General features: G+C 35.7%; 1 protein-coding gene across 5 annotated transcripts in view; it reads right to left on the bottom strand.

The window, feature by feature from the left end:
- Positions 1–4,790: 4,790 nt before the first annotated feature.
- The window catches only part of ZNF484 (zinc finger protein 484), a 29,277-nt gene continuing 10,494 nt past the window's right edge, over positions 4,791–23,573 (bottom strand). For 4 of the 5 annotated variants that reach the window (XM_060102392.1, XM_060102391.1, XM_060102389.1 and 1 more), the window contains 3 exons: positions 15,695–15,821; positions 15,324–15,419; positions 4,791–8,226 (listed from right to left, as the gene is read on the bottom strand). In XM_060102392.1, the coding sequence (XP_059958375.1) occupies positions 5,906–8,226; positions 15,324–15,419; positions 15,695–15,821 (2,544 nt within the window). In that variant the 3' untranslated portion in view covers positions 4,791–5,905. Of the gene's footprint in view, positions 8,227–15,323; positions 15,420–15,694; positions 15,822–21,626; positions 21,727–23,573 lie in introns of all 5 variants that reach the window. The other variant, XM_060102393.1, reaches the window with a different exon arrangement.

The raw sequence follows: 23,573 nt of genomic DNA on the forward strand, positions 1-23,573 counted from the left end.
GGAGCCTGTGCTCCACAATGGGAGAGGCCACAACAGTGAGAGGCCAGCGTACCACAAAAAAACACACAAAAAAATGTAAAAAATAAAATGTGAATGGGAAAATATCATATACAAACTCAAGAGACAAACAATAGGCTTTTCTTTACAAAAAGGAGTTACTACCTTTAGAACATAAAAAGCTGTTACAAATTGACAAGACAATCCAAAAAGAAAAATTTAGGGTGGTTTATAAAGGCAACTTTGCAGATTAGCAAAGTGGCCAAGGAACTTTTAAAGAGGTATATTAACATGTCAATTAAAATAAAACTAGTTATCACTTTGAAATCATAAAACTCCTCAAGGTTAAAGAGTAACAGCTACTTTTAATACAGGGGAAGGGCATATATTTATAATAATGTTAGAAATATGAAATGCTAGTCTTATTACAGAGAAATCTGGCAACATCTATTAAAATAAGAAAACACAATTAAATCCATCAATCTCACTCTTACAGGGGAAAACAAAAAGCTCCAGTAGGTAAGGGCATGATTATGCTTGTCCACTAACCTATTATGCTATGTCACCTCTTGAAGATATTTATCAGATCATTTTTCCTAGTGACAAAAATGTCAATGAACAGTGGCAAAGTGGTTGAACAAATTATGGCATGTCCGCACCATGGACTCTTCAGCTGGTTAAAAGTACTGTTGAGTGCAAAAGATGCAAAAATGTGTGTATAATCCCATATTAAGACAATTGAAACACACACTCATATATGTGTGCACAGATAACATATTAATGTGTCTACATATGGTTATGAGTATAAAGAAAAATAAAAGAAGTTCATCAGCATTGCTTATCTGTTGACAGACTGTTGATGGCTGGAGTTGCTGAGAATGGAGAAAGTACAAAATTCAAGAGATAAAATATATTATAAGTCACATTTATACAAAGTTTTTTGTGTGTGCACATGTGTGTCTTTAAATATTTTTTTTAATTAAAAGAAAGGAGATTTTGGGACTGACCTATTTGTCCCCACTGGTTCTAGAGACATGGGCATGAAATTAAAGCAATAAACAAGATGAATCATATTTCTTGAGGAATTTGCTTCTATAGGAAGGCTTCTTCCACTATATCAAATATATAGTTTCCTCCCACTATGAATTTTGTGGCATTTTAAGAAAATGATGTATTCTTAGAAGACTTATTTTTCTCAATTATTTATCTGATGTCCAGTGTGTAACTCATGGACAAAGACTTTTTGACATATAACATACAACATACAATATCATAGGGCCTCTCTGTAGTATGAATAACTTGTAATTAATAATTTATAATTCTGACTTGTGTAAGAATACTTTCTTGCTTTTAAGAATTACACAATTTTACTTGTGTATAATACAGAATACTGAAAACTGATTTCTGAATGAAGCTATTCCCATATTTAGTGCATTTGTCTTCCTCTAGCAGCAATTTTCTTATAACTTCCAGGTGTAGTGTTTTCTAGTCACTGCTTTTATAGGTTTTTCTCTCCAAAATGAGTTTCTGTAATGAAGTATGATTTGTGAATGCAGCCCTACCACATTTAATCACAGTACTCTCCCCTATGAATTACCTGATGTATAATTAAATACTGGTCCAAGTGACCGGTTTCTTACATTTACTGAATTCACAGAACAAGATTCCTTTTTGAAAAATTAATATAAAGTGCATTTTTAATTTAAAAATTTATATTGTAAAACTGTCTTAAAATAGTTTTGCTGTAAATACAAGTGAACTGTATTATAGTGCTGTCATAAAAAGATACAGCTGTAGAGAATGGACTTGAAGACATGAGGAGGGGGAAGGGTGAGCTGGGATGAAGTGAGAGAGTGGCATAGACATATATACACTACCAAATGTAAAATAGCTAATGGGAAGCAGCCGCATAGCACAGGAAGATCGGCTCAGTGCTTTGTGTCCACCTAGAGGAATGGGATAGGGAGTGGGGAGGGAGAGGCAAGAGAGAGATATGGGGATATATGTTTATGTATAGTTGATTCACTTTGTTATAAAGCAGAAACTAGCACACCATTGTAAACAATTATACTCCAATAAAGATGTTAAAAAAAAAGAGATATGGCTAACTCACACTACTTTCCCAAGTCAAGTCTATACTCCACATTTCCCCCAATCAATTTATACTGACCTTGGAGTTTACCTATTTAGGATTTAGCTCTCATGTTCCACTGATAATTTTCCATCATCCATTCCTCAATCAATTCCCAAGTATCCCTTGAGATACATGGAGGCCTGCAAAACACTCTTCCTTTCTCCTAGAGATTAATTGTGTGTTTACGAAAGGTAAAGTATCTTTTTTTTTTTTTGGCTTGGTAATGTAGAATTGTCTTTTTTTTTAATGTACCTAAGAATAAAAAAAGTTGAGGGGCTTCCCTGGTGGCACAGTGGTTGAGAATCTGCCTGCTAATGCAGGGGACATGGGTTCGCGCCCTGGTCTGGGAGGATCCCACATGCCGCGGAGCAACTAGGCCCATGAGCCACAACTACTGAGCTTGCGCGTCTGGAGCCTGTGCTCTGCAACAAGAGAGGCCGTGATAGTGAGAGGCCCACGCACTGCAATGAAGAGTGGCCCCTGCTTGCCACAACTAGAGAAAGCCCTCGCACAGAAATGAAGACCCAACACAGCAAAAATAAATTAATTAATTAATAAACTCTTACCCCCAATATAGAAAAAAAAAGTTGAGAATCAAATCGCTGGGCTCTTGACACCAGTTTTCATTAACTTAATTTTCTATTAATTATCCAATGGGGGGCATACTATCAAAGAAGGAATCTGAGAGGCTCTTAGTCAATCTCCTCCTTTTGCTAACGTTTGGCAGCTACCGTAATAAAATTTGACACCACCAGAAGTAATTTTCTTTATAAAGTGTTTAACAAAAGAGTGAATGACTTAACTTTTAGCAACAAAAATTGGGAATAAAGTCATGTTGCAAATCAGAGCACTTTCATTTTTTGGAAAGTTTGGAGAGTTTTGGTAATTAAAAAAATATATTTCTGGACTCTGCATTCCTTAAGTAACAACAGCTATCTCAGTGAATTAAAAACTTCTGTTAATGGCAATGTAGGTGGTCTGTACCAGTACTCCCTCTGAGAACTAAAAAAGGTGGAAGAAAATATTAAAAACGTTTAGCTTTGTGACAGCACTGGAGAGCTACCAAGGAAGTGAGAAACTGCAAGAATAAGATTAAAGACATAACCTCTGGAATTTGGAACTATTTATTAAAAAGAGGTGTTTGCTAATTCTTAAAGCAAATACTGGGCAAGGGAAGCTTAAGACAGTTTTTTGACAAACTTATGGGACTAAAGGGACAAATAGTAGAATTAAGTTCCCTCTAAGGAGGAGGGGCCTGATAAATCTCCCAAAGTCCTAAGTCTTGAGGGTATTCCCTAAGAATAAGAGTGAAAAAAAATAGACAAGCCTTCACAGGGACTGCAGCCCAGTTTCAAATAATCTCAGTAAATGATTGGATGAAGGCAATCAGGGATTGCTCGTGTTCCTAGGCTGGTCACCTGTTAGAAGCAAAGGAAACCCTCTCTGAAAGATATCACCCAGACCATCTAATCATATCTACAATTTTTAATATATAATGTCTAAGCAGTTCATTTAAAATCACCAGGTATATGAGGAGACAAGACATCACCAAAACCCAAGAGAAACAATAGTCAACAGAAAAATACTATTGGGATCTAGACAATGGGGTCATCACTAGGAGAAGGAGAGGAACATAATGAAGTAAATGCATAATTTGAATAAATAATAGCTAGAAATTTCCCCAAATGTGCAAAAAAAAAAAAAAAAAAAAAAAAAAAACAACCCAAAGAAAAAAAGCATTAAGCTCCAGATTTTAAAAAAAACACTGCAAACCACAAGCAGGATAAATACAGAGAATATCATACCTAAGCATATCACTGTCCAATTGTTGACAGCCTAAGACAAAGACACAGATTTTAAAGGAGTGAGAGAAAAGAAGAATTTTAAAAAAACATAACCTTCAAAGGTAACTGGATTGAAAGCTTACTTTTCAACAAAACAATGAAATACAAATCATAACAAAATATCTCAAAATACTAATAGAAAATAACTGCCAACTTAGAATTCTATACTCAGTAAAAACATCCTTTAAAAATGAAGGCAAAATTAAGACATTTTCCAACAAATGAAAACAATTTGTCACTAGCAAACATACACTAAAAGAAATACTAAAAGGTGTTCTTCAGTCAGAAAAAAAAATTATTCTAGAAGGAAAATTCAAGAAAAAGAAGGGGAAAAAGTAACAAAAAGGGTAAATATACAGATTCATTTAAATGCATATTGACTCTGAAATAGTAATGATTGAGTGTTTCAACTACATTCAGAATTAAAATACATGCTACCAATACCATATGTCAAGAAGGAAATAAAGTTAATGTTCTACTCTTCACCTTATACAGAAAGTGGTGTACTAATTTACATTAGCCGTTAATAAGTAAAGTATGCATATTGTATTAATATCTTACATAGTAAATTTTGAGACAAAAAGCACCACTAGAGATAAAAACAGATATTTTATAATGATTGTTTCAACTAACCAGAAAGAGTATAACAATTCTAAATATGAATATATGTAAAGACAAAGACTTAAAATATATAAAACAAAAACTAGTAGCTCTAAAAGAGAGACAAATTCACAATTATTCTGGGAGATTAGTACACACATTCTTTTAGTATCTGATAGAATATAGAGGATTAAGAATTTAAAAATATAGAGGATTTGAAAACACAAAAAAGTTTAAGAATATAGAGGATTTGAAAACAATTGATTAATTTGTAGAGACTGAAAGGAAATAGGAGTACTCTTCCAAATGTGCAGCTATCTTCTAAGAATACAAGCTCAAATGCAAGACAACTGCCTCATATAACCTAGTATGTAATAATAAATATGTAGAGAATGCATTAACGAAATTGCAAGGAAAGAATTCTAGGTTTTAAAACTCATTTTCTTAATTTGTCTCTTTTTCAAACAGAAATCAGTAAAAAGTAGGGGTTTCTGTGGAAGATGCTGAGAATCCAGAGTGCTAAATCTGTAACCTGCAGCTAAATTCCACGATCTCAGGGCCACTTCTAGTGTGACAGGTAGTCTATGGGGTGCTGCTTACATCATTGATCACTTTTGGGATATAGGCTGGGAGCACTTTATACCTCTTGGGCATGAGTTACCTGCTGCCATGGCAGGGAATTAGTAAACGAGGGAACACATTGGTTACCTAAAGATATACCTGTGAATATTCAGGTAAGTCTGTGGTTCTGATTTGCCAATCTCAAAGTCAAATTGTAAATTTTAAATTTATGAATCCAAATTTCCATACACTAGTAAACATTATAAACAATAAATAATACTGACTTCCCAAAGAAAAAAAAAAGTAGAGTCCTTCTTTGTGCCTTTAATGTCACTTTTCACAAAAACGTCTAGCTTTTCTTCATTATAGACCTGAACTGTCTATACTGTTGCCTTGATTTCAGTGTCCTTAGAGTGCTTGGACAATGAAAAATTTTCTTAGAACACTGTTCATTAAGAAATTCCTTTGGTCAACATTGAATATTTTTGCTATGCAGGGCATGAAAAACTCAACAGCCCTGATTTATAAAGCTGCTTATCCAAAATGTGAAACAAGAAAGATTGCCAAGTTATCTCCTTCCAAATGTACTATTATTTGCAGGGGCTTGACAATCCCAATTAACCAAGCATGGCCATTAAACACTGCTTAAACACTTTCTCCAGAGTGTCTCCCCATATGTATAAAACTGGACATCAGCTATGAGATCCAGATATTCATTCTTCTGACTAGATAAAGTGACTTTGGTTACCTCTTCTTAGCCAAGCTATAGCTACTCAAAACTTTTATCCCCACACCATGATTGTGGCACTGAGCATTCTACGTCCCCAGTATCAGATTTCTGATGTATACTGAGTTGTACTTTCCAGTTGAAGGCTTTCCTAAAGTCACTACATTTATAGGGTTTCTGCTTAGTATGAATTTTCTGGTGTTTAATAAGATTTGATCTGATGGTGAAAGCCTTTCCACATTCAGCACACATATATGGTTTCTCTCCTGTGTGAATTCGATGGTGTTCAAGGAGTTGTGTCTTCTTAATAAAGGCCTTCCCACAGTCACTGCATTCATAGGGCTTCTCTCCAGTATGAATTCTCCGATGTCGATTTAAATGTGACTTCTGGATGAAGGACTTCCCACATTCAGTACAAATATAAGGTTTCTCTCCTGTATGAATTCTCTGATGCATAATTAGTGTTGATTTTCTTGCAAAGGCTTTCCCACATTCACTGCACTCATAATGCTTTTCTCCAGTATGAGACTGCTGATGTATATGGAGGCCTGACTTCCGAGTGAAAGCTTTTCCACAGTCATTACATTTATAGGGTTTCTCACCAGTATGAATTTTCTGGTGTGTAAAGAGATTTGATCTGTCAGTAAAAGCCTTTCCACATTCAGCACATCTGTAGGGTTTCTCTCCTGTGTGAATTTGCTGATGTACATGAAGCTGTGATTTCTTCGTGAAGGATTTCCCACAATCACTGCATTCGTAAGGTTTCTCTCCAGTATGAATTCTCTCATGTGTAATAAAATGTGACTTATGGAAGAAGGCCTTCCCACATTCAGTGCAAACATAGGGCTTTTCTCCTTTATGAATTCTCTGGTGCATACTCAGTGTTGACTTCTGAATAAATGCTTTCCCACATTCACTGCATTCATAATGTCTCTCTCCAGTATGACATTTCTGATGTATCCTGAGCCGTGACTTCCAGGTGAATGATTTTCCACAGTCACTGCATTTATAGGGTTTCTCTCCAGTATGAATTTTTTGGTGTTTAATGAGATTTGACCTGTCAGTAAAGGCCTTCCCACATTCAGTACATATATAGGGTCTCTCACCAGTATGAATTTTCTGGTGTATAATGAGATTTGTCTTGTGGGTGAATACCTTCCCACATTCTGAACATATAAAGGGATTCTCCCCTGTGTGAATTCGCTGATGCACATGGAGCTGTGACTTCTTTATAAAGGAATTCCCACAGTCACTGCATTCATAAGGTTTCTCTCCAGTATGAATTCTCTCATGTGTAATAAAATGTGACTTCCGGATAAAGGCTTTCCCACATTCAGTACATACATAGGGTTTTTCTCCTGTATGAATTTTCTGATGCATACTTAGTGTTGATTTCCTTGTGAAAGCTTTTCCACATTCAGTACATTCAAAGTGTTTCTCGCCAGTATGAACTTTTTTATGTATACTGAGGTTTGAATTCTGGGAGACATTTTCCCCACATTCATTACAATTATAGGGTTTTCTCCCTCCAGTATGAATTCTCTGGTGTCTGAACAGATCTGACTTCAGGATAAAGGCTTTTCCATGTGGACTGCATTTACAAGCAGTCTCCTCAGTGTGAGGAGTTTTCTCATGGTTTGAGTTGAGGGAAAAGTCCTTCCCATATTCAGTGCATATATAGGGTTTCTCTCTTGTATAAACCTGAGGTACAGCAAATTGGGACTTCCGAGTGAAGACTGTTTCACATTTGCTGCACTCATGATGTTTCTCTTCAGTACAAATCCTTTGATGTGCAAAAAGGTGTGACTTATGGGTGGAAAGTTTTACACAATCAGAAAATAAATAGAGGTTCTCCCCATGAAATTTTTGATGTTGAATGAGAGTTTGCTTATGACTCAGAAGTTTCTTACATTGATTATATTCACAAGCATTCATTTCTGTATGAGAATTCATATGAGTAAAGATATTACCATATCCAATAATCTTATCAAAATTTTCTGTTGCATTGTTTCTATTATAATTACATAGGCTTACAATAGGCTTCAAATTCTTTTGAAATGAGTCATAGTTATGGAGTCTTTTTCTTGAAGGAACAAGGTATGTGTTTACAGGAAATAGTTTCCTAATGTCTTTATTATATTCACAGTCTCCCTCATTAGCTAGTGTATCCTTGTTGATGAAGGGAACATGACTTAAATATTTGTTCTGGTTTTCCTCACATCTCCCTGTCTGTTCATCATCTTGCCACAATTCTTCTAAAATGGAATACAGGTCATCTCTTGTGAAGAGATTAATTCTCTCAAACTGGATTGAAACTTCTTCAGACATTCCCTGTTGTGACGTTTCAAAACCAATACCCTGATCTAAAAAATAAAATAAAATAAAACACACAAAGAACAGTTAGCAGAACACAGAAGGGATGATACATAGAGTGGATACAGGGTGAACACAGAGAAATGGAAGATGTTTATATAAACATAATACTAAATATAGATAAATATATAAAATATGAATAAATATATGTGTAGTAATCTCTTTATATATAATAATATGCAATAATAAAATAAGCATTTACAGGGCTTCCCTGGTGGCACAGTGGTTGAGAGTCCGCCTGCCGATGCAGGGGACATGGGTTTGTGCCCCGGTCTGGGAAGATCCCACATGCCACGGAGCAGCTAGGCCCGTAAGCCATGGCCGCTGAGCCTGCACGTCTGGAGCCTGTGCTCCGCAACGGGAGAGGCCACAACAGTGAGAGGCCCGCGTACCGCAAAAAAAAAAATAAGCATTTACATTACATTTACTGTCTGATAAACAATAGCATTTAGATTTGCCAGGCATTTTTCCAAGTTCTAACTCATTTAAACATCATCACAAGCTTTTGTTATTGGTGTTATTATTGTCCCTATTTTACAGATGAGGAAACTGAGCCAAAGAAGAGTTAAGTAGTGTGTCCAAATCAAATGTTTAGTGATTGGGGAAGATGAGATTCAAACTGAAGTACATCAGTTCTGTGTATGTAGCAGAACTACATAGTAAGGGGTCAGAAGAACAAATTGACAAACTATGTGGCTAAAAAGAAGTGTTTCTTTTTTTTTTTTTTTTTTTTATTTATTTATTTATTTATAGCTGTGTTGGGTCTTCGTTTCTGTGCGAGGGCTTTCTCCAGTTGCGGCAAGTGAGGGCCACTCTTCATCGCGGTGCGCGGGGCCTCTCACTATCGCGGCCTCTCTTGTTGCGGAGCACAGGCTCCAGACACGCAGGCTCAGTAATTGTGGCTCACGGGCCTACTTGCTCCGCGGCATGTGGGGTCTTCCCAGACCAGGGCTCGAACCCGTGTCCCCTGCATTGGCAGGCAGATTCTCAACCACTGCGCCACCCGAAGGGAAGCCCAAAAGAAGTGTTTCTGATTCTAGATTCTTACTATCCTTCATCTATAAATCTTAATCTCCCTGCTTTCTCTTTTCCCTATTAACCACTGTGCCCTAAATACCAACTTATTTATGTTTAGAAAACTATTGTAGCCTCAGTCATCCTGAATTAGCTTTACCATTACAAACAACAAATGTATGTATATGATTCAATTCTTTATGTCCTGTTTGGGGTGCACACACATGCATCTAATAGGAAGAATATAACAACAAAAAGGGCTAACTCTGAAGCAGAGACTGAAAGTTGTCCATCAAAATCTGTCCCCTTCCTTCAACAGTATTAAGCTTGTAGCCAAACATGTGTCTGCCTCAAAACAATAGGTCTAAAAAAACCCAAAAGAACAATAGGTCTGTGCAGCCTCATTTGTCAAGCCAAGTAATTCAGTTATCACCAATCAAATGGGAGTAAAAATTATATTTGTTGTAATCAGGCCAAGGTCTTAAGGAAGCGGGTGTGTCTCCCCAAACCCTCTCCTCTTCCCACTGGCTATATTCCAGACTTGCAGCTGGCAATGCCCAAGGCAGAGATCAGAAAACTACAGCCCTCAGGCTAAATCCAGGCCTCTACCCAAAAGCTAAGAAAAGATTTTACAGTTTTGAATGGTTGAAAAAACAAAAGCAGAGTAATACTTCATGGTACATGAAAATTATATGAAATTCAAATTTCCATGTCCATAAAGTTCTTATTGGAACACAACCACATCCATTCATTGATGTATTTTCTATAGATGCTTTGGGGATTCAAAACAAAATTGAGTAATTATGACAGCAATCACATGCCTCACAAAGCCTAAAATATTTACTTCTGGGCCTTTACAGAAAATGTTTGCCAACCCCTGCTCTAGGAGATCATGGTGCAATGACTTTCTAGAAACTCTGTCCCTAAATAGTCATTGAAAGCAGAGTGGTCTGGCAGACTTGGACCACACTTTGGAACTGTCATGTGATGGGTCAATGTTTATATTCTCTAAGTCACTGTTTCTTGGGGGTCTCTCGGTGACAGGGGCTTAGTTTTACTCCAATATACCATTCTTGCCCAGAATAAGAATCACTAATATTCCAAATTCTGGAATAGTGTGTAAGACATAGTAGATTCTCAGTAAATATTTAAGTAAAAATTAGATTATTCTTGAATATAGACACACTCTAACCTCATATCCATTTCATTCTATCTCTAGGGCCTTGTAATGTCCCCAAACACATTCTTTAATTTTTATATTACATTTTTACTCACACACATTAATGGCTTTCATTAATCCTGAGGGCCTCTAATACTGATTTCTAAACATGGATTTTCATCTTTTGCAACCTTTCACTTTCTTTAGTTTATAAACCCATTGCTACACCTGACAACATTTACATTATTACCAACAACGTTCAATGTAAAAAATTTGCTCCTGTGGTAAAAAGTTTATCCATAATTCCTCTGTCACACATTGAATTACTCATTCAATAAAATACAGAGTCATAATTCAGGCCAATAAAATGAATGTATGCAAGTTATCTTTCCACCAGTCACTAAAGTCTATTTTATTACTGAATCCAAACATATATTCTTTTCCTTTTCCCCATTAAGCTTCCTTTTTCTGATCCTCTGTTCCTATTCAAAATTCATTTTCTTCATGGATCATTTAGGATTCTATGCTCTGAAAATGAATCTCAAATCTCAGCACAATTCTAGGAAGGCTCTCTTTTCTTTTAACTTAAAAATAAACACAGATATTTCTGAGCATTTCATAGTCATATTTAATCGGCATAGATTTGCACAATAACAAATGCTTAATGCTCAAAGCCTGAAATTTTAAACATTTCTTGCAGTTGTCTTCCCTTTCTAATTACAATTATTGGCCCTTTGAATTACTCCTAGCAGAAAATTTTTCAAATCCCTCTGAAATAGCACAAAATAACCTCCTCTGCCTATCACACCAATTAAAGAAGTTAATTTCACTAACTATTCTCTAAGGAAACATTTTTAAAAAGAGGTAAAAGACTCAGTTATCACACAAATTAATGTTGTTTTCTCTGAATTTCTGGGGGTTGGAGAATTAGAAAAGGGAAAAGCAATGTATGCTGTAATAGTTAGGTCCAATTCAAGGAGTAAGTGAAACCTGAGAGCAAAGCATAAATATGTGGATTATCTGAATAGGCAGATAGGTCAGAAAATAAAGGGTCAGATGCAGGGGGATCATTAAAGAAAATGTTAAAACAAAGTAAACATAATTATGGAAACTAAATAGAGATAAATGTGAATTGCAAATATGAGGCATGTTCTTCCTTTATAAACCCATTGAGAGAGGAATTTGTCATATGTTAGATAATATTTTGCACCATATAGCTATGACAAGATAAGCAGAATATTTTAATCAGCATCTAAGAAAAAAAAGTTAAAAAAAAAAAAAGGAAACAGTACATCCAAATAGGGTTTGAATAATCCAGGCATAAGTAAATACAGACATGGTTTTGATGATCTCACTGGAAAGTAAAAGGAGGAGGGCATCTAACTGATATTTTATAAAAGAGAAAAATTAGTAGAAAGAGCATAAAGAATTGTTTGAGAAGATGAGTCACAGGGAAAAGCAAAAAGCACAATAAAATATGACAAAATTTTGAAAGATGTGCCATCTGCTGTTAGCATGCTGCATTGTAACTGCTCTTCCTCCACAAAAGCAGCCACCTGATGGGCCCTTATACGTGTAAGGTATCAGTTGTTCCCCTGAAAGCTCTATACAATGGGGGCCAATGCCTCCTTGAGACACACAACCAACAGTGACAGGTTAAGACTTGTTCCCGATTCTGGAGTCAATCATGGCTTATGCCAGAATTGAGACACATGATTCACTCTGAAACACACAGATAGGTCTAGGCCACTTTAAGGAAGGCGTTGTCCTTTACATATGTCCCATAATGCCAATAACTTCCAACCTCAATTGGTTAAAAATATGACAGAGCATTATAATTTATTTATATTGTTTAAAATCTTATGAACACTGTTAAGGTCTGTGTGTACATTATATGTATTTAAACTCTGTGTTGATAGATTATTTGTTTTTGCTTCCTTCACATAACATTTCATAGTACATTTCTGTATATTAGTACTTCCTATACTTATAATTTTTTTTATAGCTATGGTAGTTTTTCCTCTGTTTGGACCATTTGGGTTGTTTAGTTTATTCTCATACATAGTGTAGCCATAAACATCTTTGTGTCAACTTCTTGACTTTTCTTTTGCTTACTTCCTTGGAGTATGTCCCCAAAGTAGAATTTCCAGGGCAGGAAGCATGTTCAGTTTAATATCACTTATTATATGTTTCCAGAGTTCTTTCCAGAAAGATTTGGCTAAACTTACAGAGCTTTCAGCATTGTACCTGTTTCTCAATGTACCTGCCATCATTGTTTTAACTGTTATTTTTTTTTTTTTGCTGTTTTTATGTTTGTCATTTTTATTTCAATTTCACTTATTGCTAATCAGCCTACAAAATATACATATAAATGTGATTATTTACTCTGATTCTTATTTCCACTTATTAAGTATACTCTGAGAGAATAAATATATCCTCACCCACCCACAGAGAAAAAAAAATATGACAGAGACTTGTGGGACTCAGCAAATGTAGCATAAAGTAGCACAGCTCAAAGTGTATACTCACCAGAGAGCAGTAAAGCCACAGAACAAGAGAAGAAAGACCCCCTGGTGGTGGTCATTGTCTAAAGATCCTGCTTACTACACCAACTGTTAAGTCACCTTCAGAGGAGGAATGGACTCCCACCCCAAATTTGGTTCAAATGTCAAGTGATAATTTGACATACGTACCAATAAGGTGTGAAAAGGTTCATTACTCACACAATGAGGCTTTTAAAGGGAGAGCTCCCAAGAAGGTCCAAAAGTGACTTAAGAGAGCAAGAAAAGGAAACTGGCTTGGGATCCTTATGGTGGTTGGGATGTGGGGCTAAGCTGACTGATAGAGTGCAACTTCCCACTAGTACCAAGGGAGAGAGCACCTGGGCTTTCTTGTCAGTTTGCCCAGATGTGGGGCAGAAGGTAGAGACCGTGGTGAAGTTTAGAAGGTGCCAGCAGTCAAATACCAAAAATGAAGTCAGAATCTACTACAAGGTACATGATAAGATGTTCAAAATATTTTGTTATTAGAGAAATACAAATTAAAACAATAGTTAGAAATTAAAATCCATCATATTAGCCACATTATGTGAAATTATTAAAAATATGGGCAGGGGTGTGGAGAAACTGATGCCCTTGTATGTTCAGGGGATTGCAGACTAATACATCCTATCTAGAAAACAACATGTTTATACTTAGTGAAATAAAGTATTAGTATACTCAGTAATAAAACAATCCCACTACTCTTCCTCAAGAAATTCTCATTTCTTATAAGAATAGTTCATGAAGAAACTTATTACAATACTAGTTGTAGTAGCTAGAAAGCTGGACAAGTAAATGTGGTATATATACACACTATGAAATATATGCGTCAATTAGAAGAAATGAACTAGAAAAACACATTGTAACATGAACCAATTTAGTTCTGAGAGAAAAAAATAAGAAACTGAGTAGGACATACAGCACAGTACCATTTCTATAAATTAAAATGACCAAAAATTTAAATTTTACAAATACCCCACAAATACAAGGATAGATTGCAAACATATCAAATATAATAGAGCAGTTGCCTCTGGGAAGAATAAAAACAAATAGAGAGTGAGGATTAAAAGGGATAAGTAAAGAAATAAAATAAAATAAAATTTTTATTGTAAAATAGGGAATTCCCTGGCCATCCAGTGGTTAGGACTTTGAGCTTCCACTGCAGGGGGGCACGGTTCGATCCCTAGTCAGAGAACTAAGATCCTGCATGCTGCAGGGTGTGACAAAAAAAAAGAAAAAAGTTATGAAAGAAATAAAATAAGAAGGGGAGCTTAAACAGAGTGATGAATATATTGACTATAAAGTGAAGACTGTAATTTACTCAATTTCCTGCACACAAGGTACAGAAACTTTTTGTAAAATATCAAAATTAATAAATTAATCAGAAAGACCTAGTGAGTGTTGTGTTACACTAGCCAGATAGGAAGAAAATGTCAGGAAGCATAATTACTAATGTCACATACAACAAAAAGCTGTCCCCAAATGTACGTAATGGTACCCTCAAAGTCAACAGTTGGAGGAGAGGCATGGGAGAAGATATAATAAGGCCATCTCTAGATGACAATTCTGAAGCACTAAGGGAAAAGAAAAACAATGGAAAGAAATCAGCAGGAGTGTGACCCACAGTAATTAAAAAAAAAAAAAACAACTCTATGAGCCCCTGAATGTGTAAGAAAATGATTTAAGACCTTGATGGAGGTAAAAAGAATTTTTAAAATGCTATAAAAAGGGAGAAAAAGCAAAAAAGTAGTATCCTAAATCCAACATACCAGTAGTTGTAGCACATCCCTCCTAAAAAGTCAAGCAAAGTGGGATGAAGAGAGTGGCATGGACATATATACACTAGCAAATGTAAAACAGATAGCTAGTGGGAAGCAGCCACATAGCACAGGGAGATCAGCTCAGTGCTTTGTGACCACCTAGAGGGGTAGAATAGGGAGGGTGGGAGGGAGATGCAAGAGGGAGGAGATATGGGGATATATGTATGTGTATAGCTGATTCACTTTGTTACAAAGCAGAAACTAACACACCATTGTAAAGCAATTATACTCCAATAAAGATGCTTTTTAAAGTAATTAATTAATTAATTAATTTAAATTAATAGACAACCAGCAAGGACTTACTGAATAGCACAGGGAACTCTGCTAATAAAATAAAAAAAAAGTCAAGCAAAAAAGACACTGATATTGGAAGGGGCCTGAAGTGGGGATGGCATTTAGATGTCCAAGGGGCCAATATCAACTCTATCCATGCAGTTCCAAAAGTTCAGAATGTTGAGAAACATTATATGAATAGCACTTCAAAGTTGTCAGCCTCTGCCAGTACAACTGCAGTTCGGTTGTGCTATCTCTTATGCTTTTTGTTCCCTACTCACCTAGATAGCTCTGGCTTGAGATTTCACCATCCAACATACATGGCTCTTCTCCCCGCTCCAAGTTGAAAATGACTTCTGGCTTGGGAACTTGACACCCTAATAACAGGAAATGATAAAATACTTGATTTCAGAGGTCATACAATGAAACATTCCATTTACTTTCCAGAAAAGTTCATGGGGAACAGAAGTATATTCATAATATTGTTAAGAACATAGGACAAAAAATAAGGACAAAACTATTACACACTTCAGATGTCCTGCAGTCTTTAGAAGTCCCACGTACCTCAGAAATCTCACAGATTTCAGAAATTCCACTGAGAAAGAAAATACACTCAATTAGGTACAGCCTTACCCAGCAGAGCTGTGCTTACCCACTGAGATCAAGTTGAAATAGTTTTCCAGCATTACATCCCTGTATAGACTTTTCTGAGCAAGGTCCAACTGTTGCCACTCCTCCCTGCTGAAGTCTACAGTTACATCCTTGAAAGACACTGATCCCTGGAAAAACACATGCTTATTCAATGTAAAGGATCAGGATTGCAGGACAGGAACAAGATATTAAGAAACTTATTTTTAATAATTTTTAACATGATACAACATATAAGATTCCCACTAAATACCTAAATTTTACATTATTATTTCAAGGAAAAAATAAATATTAAAAGTATCATGCCATTCTTTCTATGGTTCTGATAATATTCTGGTGTTTTATTTTGTTTTGTTTTTATCTGTGTGCTGGTTACAAAAGAATAAGTTGTGAAAACTCATCAAGCTGCATACACATGATTTGTGCATTCTTTTCTATGTATGCCATATTTCATTAACACTTCACTTAGAATATATCTTCTGCTTTTCACTTTGCACTCATCGATCTACTAAGTCAATTCTTTCTTTAAAAAAGATGAATAAAATAGGCTTTTTTTTCAATAAGCTGTGTGGTATTGGCATAAGTATAGACGATAGAATTCAATGGAATGTAACCAAGAATCCAGAAATAAACCCTCATATTTAGGGTAAACTGATAATTCAACACAGATGTCAAGACAATTTAAAAAGGAAAAATAGTCTTTTCAACAAATGGTGCTAGGACTAGTGGACATCCACACGCAAAAAAATGAGGTTGGACTCCTACCTCATGCCATATTAAAAAAATAAACTCACAATGGATCAAAAGACCTAAATGTTCTTAAGTTTTAGCTAAAAAGGGTATATCTTTGTGACATTGGATTTGGCAATGATTTCTTTTTTTTTAATAGATCTTTATTGGAGACTAATTGCTTCACAATACTGCATTAGTTTCTGTTGTACAACAAAGTGAATCAGCTATCTATATACATATATCCCCATATGCCCTCCCTCTTGAGCCTCCCTCCCACCCTCCCTATCCCACCCCTCTAGGTCATCACAAAGCACTCAGCTGATCTCCCTGTGCTATGCTGCTGCTTCCCACTAGATAACTATTTTACATTTTGGTAGCATATATATGTCAATGCTTAGATATAAAATCAAAAGCACAAGTAACCAAAGAAAAAAATAGATAAATTGGACTTTATCAAAGTTAAAAACTTTGTGTTTAAAAGGATACCATCAAGAAAGTGAAAACACAGGGAGAATTCTCTGGTGGTCCAGTGGTTAGGTCACTGTGCTTCCACTGCAGGGGGCATGGGTTCGATCTCTAGTTGGGGAACTAAGATCTCACATGCCATGCGGCGCAGCCAAAACAAACAAACATATAAAAGGTGTACTTTTTAAAAAAGAGAGTGAAAAGACAACCCAAAGACTGGGAGAAAATGTTTGCAACTATATATCTGATAAGGGACTTGTGTATAGAATAGATGAAGAACTCTTACAACTCAATAAAAAGATAAATGATCCAATTAAAAATGGATCAAGAATCTGAATATACATATCTCCAAAGAAGATATACAAATGGCCAAAAGAGCACATGAGAGGGTCTCAATATCTTTAGTCATAAGGGATATTGAAATTCAAATCAAAGAGATACCCCTTCAAATTCACTAAGATGATTATAATCTAAAAAATGCTCTGTTTGTGCCTATTTGTATTTTTATTATTACTTTGTAGCAAAATAATAAATGACATTAAAATTTGCATTCTGACATTTAAAAAACTGCTTAAATCATTAGTCATTAGTCATCAGAAAAATGCACCCATTAGGATGGCTATAATTAAAAAAAAAAGACACATAATAACAAGTGTTAGTGAGGAAGTGGAGAAACTGGAACCCTCATACAGTAAAGGTGAGAATGTAAAATGGTGCAGTCACTTTGTAAAACAGTCTGATACTTCCTCAAAAGGAATAATATGACCCAATGGTTCCACTTCTAGGTACATACCCAATAGAAATAAAAACACTTATCCACATGAAACTTGTACAGGAATGTTCATAGTAGCATTATTCTTAATAGTCAAAAATAGAACCAATGCAATGTCTGCCAACTAATGATGAATTTTAAAATGTGGTCTATCCATACAAGAGATTATTCAGCCATAATAAGAAATGAAGTACTGATTTATGCTACAATATGGATGAATCTTGAAAATACTATGCTAAGTGAAAGAAGCCAGTCACATAAGACCACATATTATATGATTCTATTTATATGAGATGTCCAGAACAGGCAAACCTATTGAGACAGAAAGAAGACTACTGGTTGCCCAGGGCTAGGGGGAATGGAAGGATGTGTGTGGGGGGGGGGCTGGTGACAGCTAAAAGGTATGAGTCGGAGTAGGGAGGGAAAGGAAATGTTCTAAAACTGTGAAAAAGGGTGCACAACTCCATGAATATACTAAAACCCATTGAATGCACACTTTAAATGGGCAATATATATGGTATGTGAAGGAGACCCTTTTGAGGCACTGTCATTTCCAGATGGCATACAATAGTTTATGGCAGTCCAGTGTTTATTCCAAGAATAACTATAAATGCCAGATGAAATACTGAAATCATCTGTTTGGAAGTACTGGAAGCTTGTTAGGTTCTAAGACTCTCAAGAGAACATTGAAGATTTAAGTTGATGTACACAGCCACTTTTACACTGGGAGTATTTACCAATTCTGGGTGTGGCAAAAGGTGAAAATCCAGCTTTGAACAAGTAGAAGGCTACAGTTGGGTGACAGATAAACCAGAACTCAAACACATGGCCAATTTTCCCCTCAGGACATCTACCAAATTCTAGGGCTGTATGGGCAGAAGACTAAAAACTTAAGCAGAATAGCCTCTGAAAAGCAAAGCAAAATTTTAGTAGTCTGGTAAGAAGACAGAGTTGGCATCTATCAGGAGGGGGGTCCACAGAGGACAAACCAGGCTCTCAGCTGAAAATCTTAGATAGCCAGAGTGAACCAAAGGTAGACTATTATTAGGGCTTCAACTCAGCCTTGATTCAACATAACACTGTGCCTGACTGGATAAAGATGTTCATCTTCTACGCTATCTGCTCTGGGAAAGATGAATCCACCATTGAGAAAGATATCATAATCTAGATCTTCTACAATGCTTTATACATGTTTTGATACAATAAAAGAAATCCTATGCCTATCAAAAAACAGGGCCAAATATCCAAAACCAGAGGAAAAATATTCAAAAGAAACAGTTCTACAGTGCTTTGGAGTTAGAAGAAAAGATGGAGAATTTCATTAGAGAAAATGGGACTTATAATAAAGATATCAAATGAAAAATGAAAAATTCAGTATCTAAAATTAAGAACTGAGAGAGGTTTAATAGCAGAATACAGAATTACTGAGATGGAAGACAAGCAAACAGAAAATATACAAACCAGACCACAGAGTTTTTTCTAAATAAAATAAACACAAGTGCATGTGACATATCACATGTACAACACAGTGAAAAGGAATAACATATTGTAGTCTGAGAAGATAAAGAGGGAGAATATGAGGCAGAAGCAAAATTTGAAAAAGTAATGGTGAATGACAGCAACTCAAAGATTCAAGAAGTTTCTCAAATCCCACTTTACAATACTGTAAATACTGACTATGCAAAAACAGTAACAGTAATATCTTGTGAAGTTTAAAATATGTGTAGAATTTAAATGCAGCAAATGGAATTAAGGTGTTTTAGTATCTACTGAGAAGGGGGCAAGGTAATAATGAGTTAAAAATGGATATTGTAATATCTAGGGAAACAAATAAAAGAATGTATAACAAGCAAGTTAACAAAATAAAAATTAAAATTTTGACTAATCTAAAAGAAAGTCAAGAAAGGAATGTAAAAATAATATTAAACAGACAATTCAAAAATAAAACTAATAAAATTGGATATAGGACTTCTCTGGTGGCACAGTGATTAAGAATCTGCCTGCCAATGCAGGGGACACGGGTTTGAGCCCTGGTCCAGGAAGATCGCACATACTGCGGAGCAACTAAGCCCTCGCACTACAACTACTGAGCCCGTGTGCCACAACTACTGAAGCCCGTGTGCCTAGAGCCCATGCTCCACAACAAAGAGAAGCCACCACAATGAGAAGCCCGGGCACCACAACGAAGAGTAGTCCCCACTCGCCACAACTAGAGAGAGCCCATGCCCGGCAACAAAGACCCAACGCAGCCAAAAAAATTAATTAATTAATTTAAAAAGAAAGAAAGAAAGAAAAAAAAAACTTGATATAAATTCAAGTATATCAGTAATTGCATTAAATGTAAATAAACTAAACAATCAAATTAACAGCAAAGATTGAGACTTCCAGTTCAAAAAAAAAAAAGTTAAATGCATTCCACCCTATTCATCCTGCTAAATACCTAGGTTTTTTTCTAAAAACCTAGAAATATATACAAGCATCTATCCACACCCTTGACTTTCTCTCGAGAGCATACTTTCCTACAGTGAAACTAATTTTAGCATCTTTTGGAATCTTGATAGCCCCCAAATTTCCCAAAACATCAAGTCTAGTTCCTTTTTGCTCAACAGTTCTTCCTTCAATCTGTCTCTTAACATTCATATTTTACTATAAGCAGGAAGAAGAAACCAGGCTACATCTTCAACCTTTTGCTTGAAAATCTCCTCAGAGAAAAATACAAGTTCATCATGGACAAATCTGCTTTTCACATAACTACAGAAAAAGTCAGCTAAGCTTTCTGCCACTGTATAACAGAGATGTTTTCCTCTAGTTTCCAGTAACATGTTCCTCATTTCCTTCTGAGTCTTCAGCAGCAGCACCATTAACACCCATATTTCTATCAATAGTCTGTTTATAATAATTGAAATATTCTCTAAAACAATATAGCTTTTTTCCTAGTGTGCTCCTCACTTCATTCTGAGTCCTCTAGCAGAGTTAACATTCATATTTCTATTATCAGTCTGTTCGAGGAAATCTAGGCTCTTGCTATTATGCTCTTCAAAATCTTTACAGTTTCTATCTATTACCAAATTCCAAAGCCATTTGACATTCTTGGGTATTTGTTACAACATCATTCCACTTCCAGGTACCAAAATCTGTAAAGGTTTCCTATTGCTGCTGCAACAAATTGCCACAAACTTAAAACACAAATTTATTATCTTACAGTTCTGGAGATCAGAAGTTGAAAATAGGTCTTACTGGGCTAAAATCAATGTGTTGGATGCACTCCTTCTGGAGGCTATAAGAGAGAATCCATTTCCTTGTCTTGTATGACTTCTAAGAGGCTCGTGGTCCCTTCCTCTATCTTCAAAGCCAGCAGAGTAGCATCTTCAAATCTCCCCTTGACTCTGACCCTTCTGCCTCCCTCTTTCATTTATAAGGAACTGTGATTACACTGGGCCCTCCCAGATAACCCAGAACAATCACCCCATCTCAAAATCGTTAACTTAATCACATCTACAAAGTCCCTATTGTCATGTGAAGTAACATATTCACGGGTTTCAGGAATTAGGATGTGGATACCTTTGGGGGTTATTATTCTGCCTATCACATCAGTAAGAGAAGATGGGATAGTAAAAGTAAAAAGAATGGCTTTAAATTTCTGAGTAAAAATGACTTACAATCTAGAATTAGCTATGAAATTACTGAGGGTAAAATAAAAATATTTCCAGATATGCAAAGTCTCAAAAAATTTACTTTCCACACAATACTTTCTAGAGAGCTACTGGATAATATTCTCTAAAAATGAAAGCATAAATCAGGAAAGAGCCAGAAAACAAGAGCTCCAATACTTGAGAGACATGAAAGGAATTCCTAGAATCATGCCAAAGGGAGATCCCCAAGTCAGTGGATGAATATCAAATAGAGAGCAACTTCAAGCAGGTCAAAGACTCTAAGGGAAGCTTCTTTCAACAGCTGAAATAAATACCTATATTCTGGAGCCAAATTGCTTGGGTTTTACTTCTGGCTTCACCACTTACTAGCAGTGTGACCCAGGGCAAGTTACTTCTCTGTGGATGTTTCCTTCTCTGTAAAATGAGGATAATGATTATAGATACCTCAGAGGGGTTATGATTAAATCAGTTAACAGAGAGTGTTTATAGTGCCTAGCATATAGTAAGCCTATATTAATGTTTGTGATTACTGTTATTATCTAATATATTTTAACATATTGAGAAGATCTTTATATACCTGGGAAGAATGTGGAGTTGAATTAGTGATCCAAATATGGAAAATGAAACAAATGATTAAACCAAACAATAATTAATTCCAGGTAAAACAAAAAATAGTGCATAAAAGGTAAAATAAATGGTTCAGCTGTGAATATAATTAAAATAATCATAATAATAAATACAGCCTATTGATTTACCCAAAATTATGATATACTTATATTAGAAGGAGGGGAAGAAGAAATGTGCATATAAGTGTTGAAGCCTTAAGTGTCTGAAAGAGAGTAAAATCCCTACTTTCCATTGTGCTAAGTCAGTAGAAACTGCCTAAAACTGAAAACCAAAAGGTACCAATATAAACATGTTATTTAGACATGGGAACGTAAATACTAAAAAAATTAGTTCAGTTGAGTTCAGAGTGATGTGATTACCTTTAAGGAGCTGCAATTTGAGGGAAAAGAGAGCAGCTAACAGGTGGTTTGTTTTTTTTTAAATGAAGCTTCAAAAATCTATTTGAGTAAACATATCTATAACCTTAATGATATTCACAATTAAATATTTACTTTTAAAAGTTAAAATGCAAAGAACAAAGAAGTAAAAAAAAAATTGAAAAAAAAAAGACCATGCTTAATATATAAATAACTCCTCCTTTAAAAAAAAAATCAATGAACTGACTTCGACCCCTGGAAAAACAGGGTAGATGCACTTGTCCCTATTCACCCACTAAGTACATCTAGTAACCATAGACATTATCCATAAAGCAAACATAAGAAGACTGAAAGCTTAAAGAAAAAAAAAGCAAACTGTCTAGGGACCTCAGGAACCAAGGAACTACACAGCATGAGTTTCCTGAAGTCTATTAACTCATACAGCCCTGGCCAAGTACTAGAAAAGCCTACAACCCAGAAACACCAACAAGGGCACAACAAAAAAACTCAAAGAAAAGTCTGCTCTCTCTAGCTAAAAGACCAGGAAAGGGGCAATCTAGAAAGACAGAAAACCTTTAGGCAAAACATGCTCCAGCCAAACATAACAAATAAACAGAAAACTCTGGGCCTGATCCCATGCCCATCAGCAAAGACCCAGTGGGTAGCTTAGATTCCCACTCTTGCCTGGCTGAACAGAGGGGCCCCGTCACACTCCAATGGAGTGGTATGGAAAAAGAAAAAAGCCAAGTGGAGTTTTGGGACTTTCATCCATGTATAGTAGTAACGAAAGAAAAATATAGAACAATATCCCTCCTAAACATGATACAAAATCCTTAAAAAATATACTAGCAAATACAAATATATAAAAAGAAGTGTATGTCATGAACAAGTGGAAATTATTCAGAGGTTGAAAGGCTGAGGCTGGCTCAATATGTGAAAATTAATCAATGTAATCTACAGCAGCAATAAGCTAAAAAGGAAAATCACCTGACCATGTCAACTGATGCAGAAAAAGCAACTGACAAAATTCAACGTCGATTCACTCAAAACTTTGCCTCACAACGTGGTCCTTGCACCAGCAGCACTAATATCCTGTGGGAATCCCAGTCCTACTAAATCAGAATCTGAAGTCATGTGCAAGTGTGAAAAGCACTGCTTTGTAAGTCACTATAGAAAACCTGTTAGTGAACTTCTAACAGGGTTGTTAAAGACACTGTCCTATCTCCATTCATCTGAAGATCTATCAAAAATTTTATCAAACATCAAGAACCAGGAAAT

This window comes from Mesoplodon densirostris, chromosome 6 (assembly GCF_025265405.1).
Source record: "Mesoplodon densirostris isolate mMesDen1 chromosome 6, mMesDen1 primary haplotype, whole genome shotgun sequence".
In the NCBI taxonomy this organism is placed as follows: domain Eukaryota; kingdom Metazoa; phylum Chordata; class Mammalia; order Artiodactyla; family Ziphiidae; genus Mesoplodon; species Mesoplodon densirostris.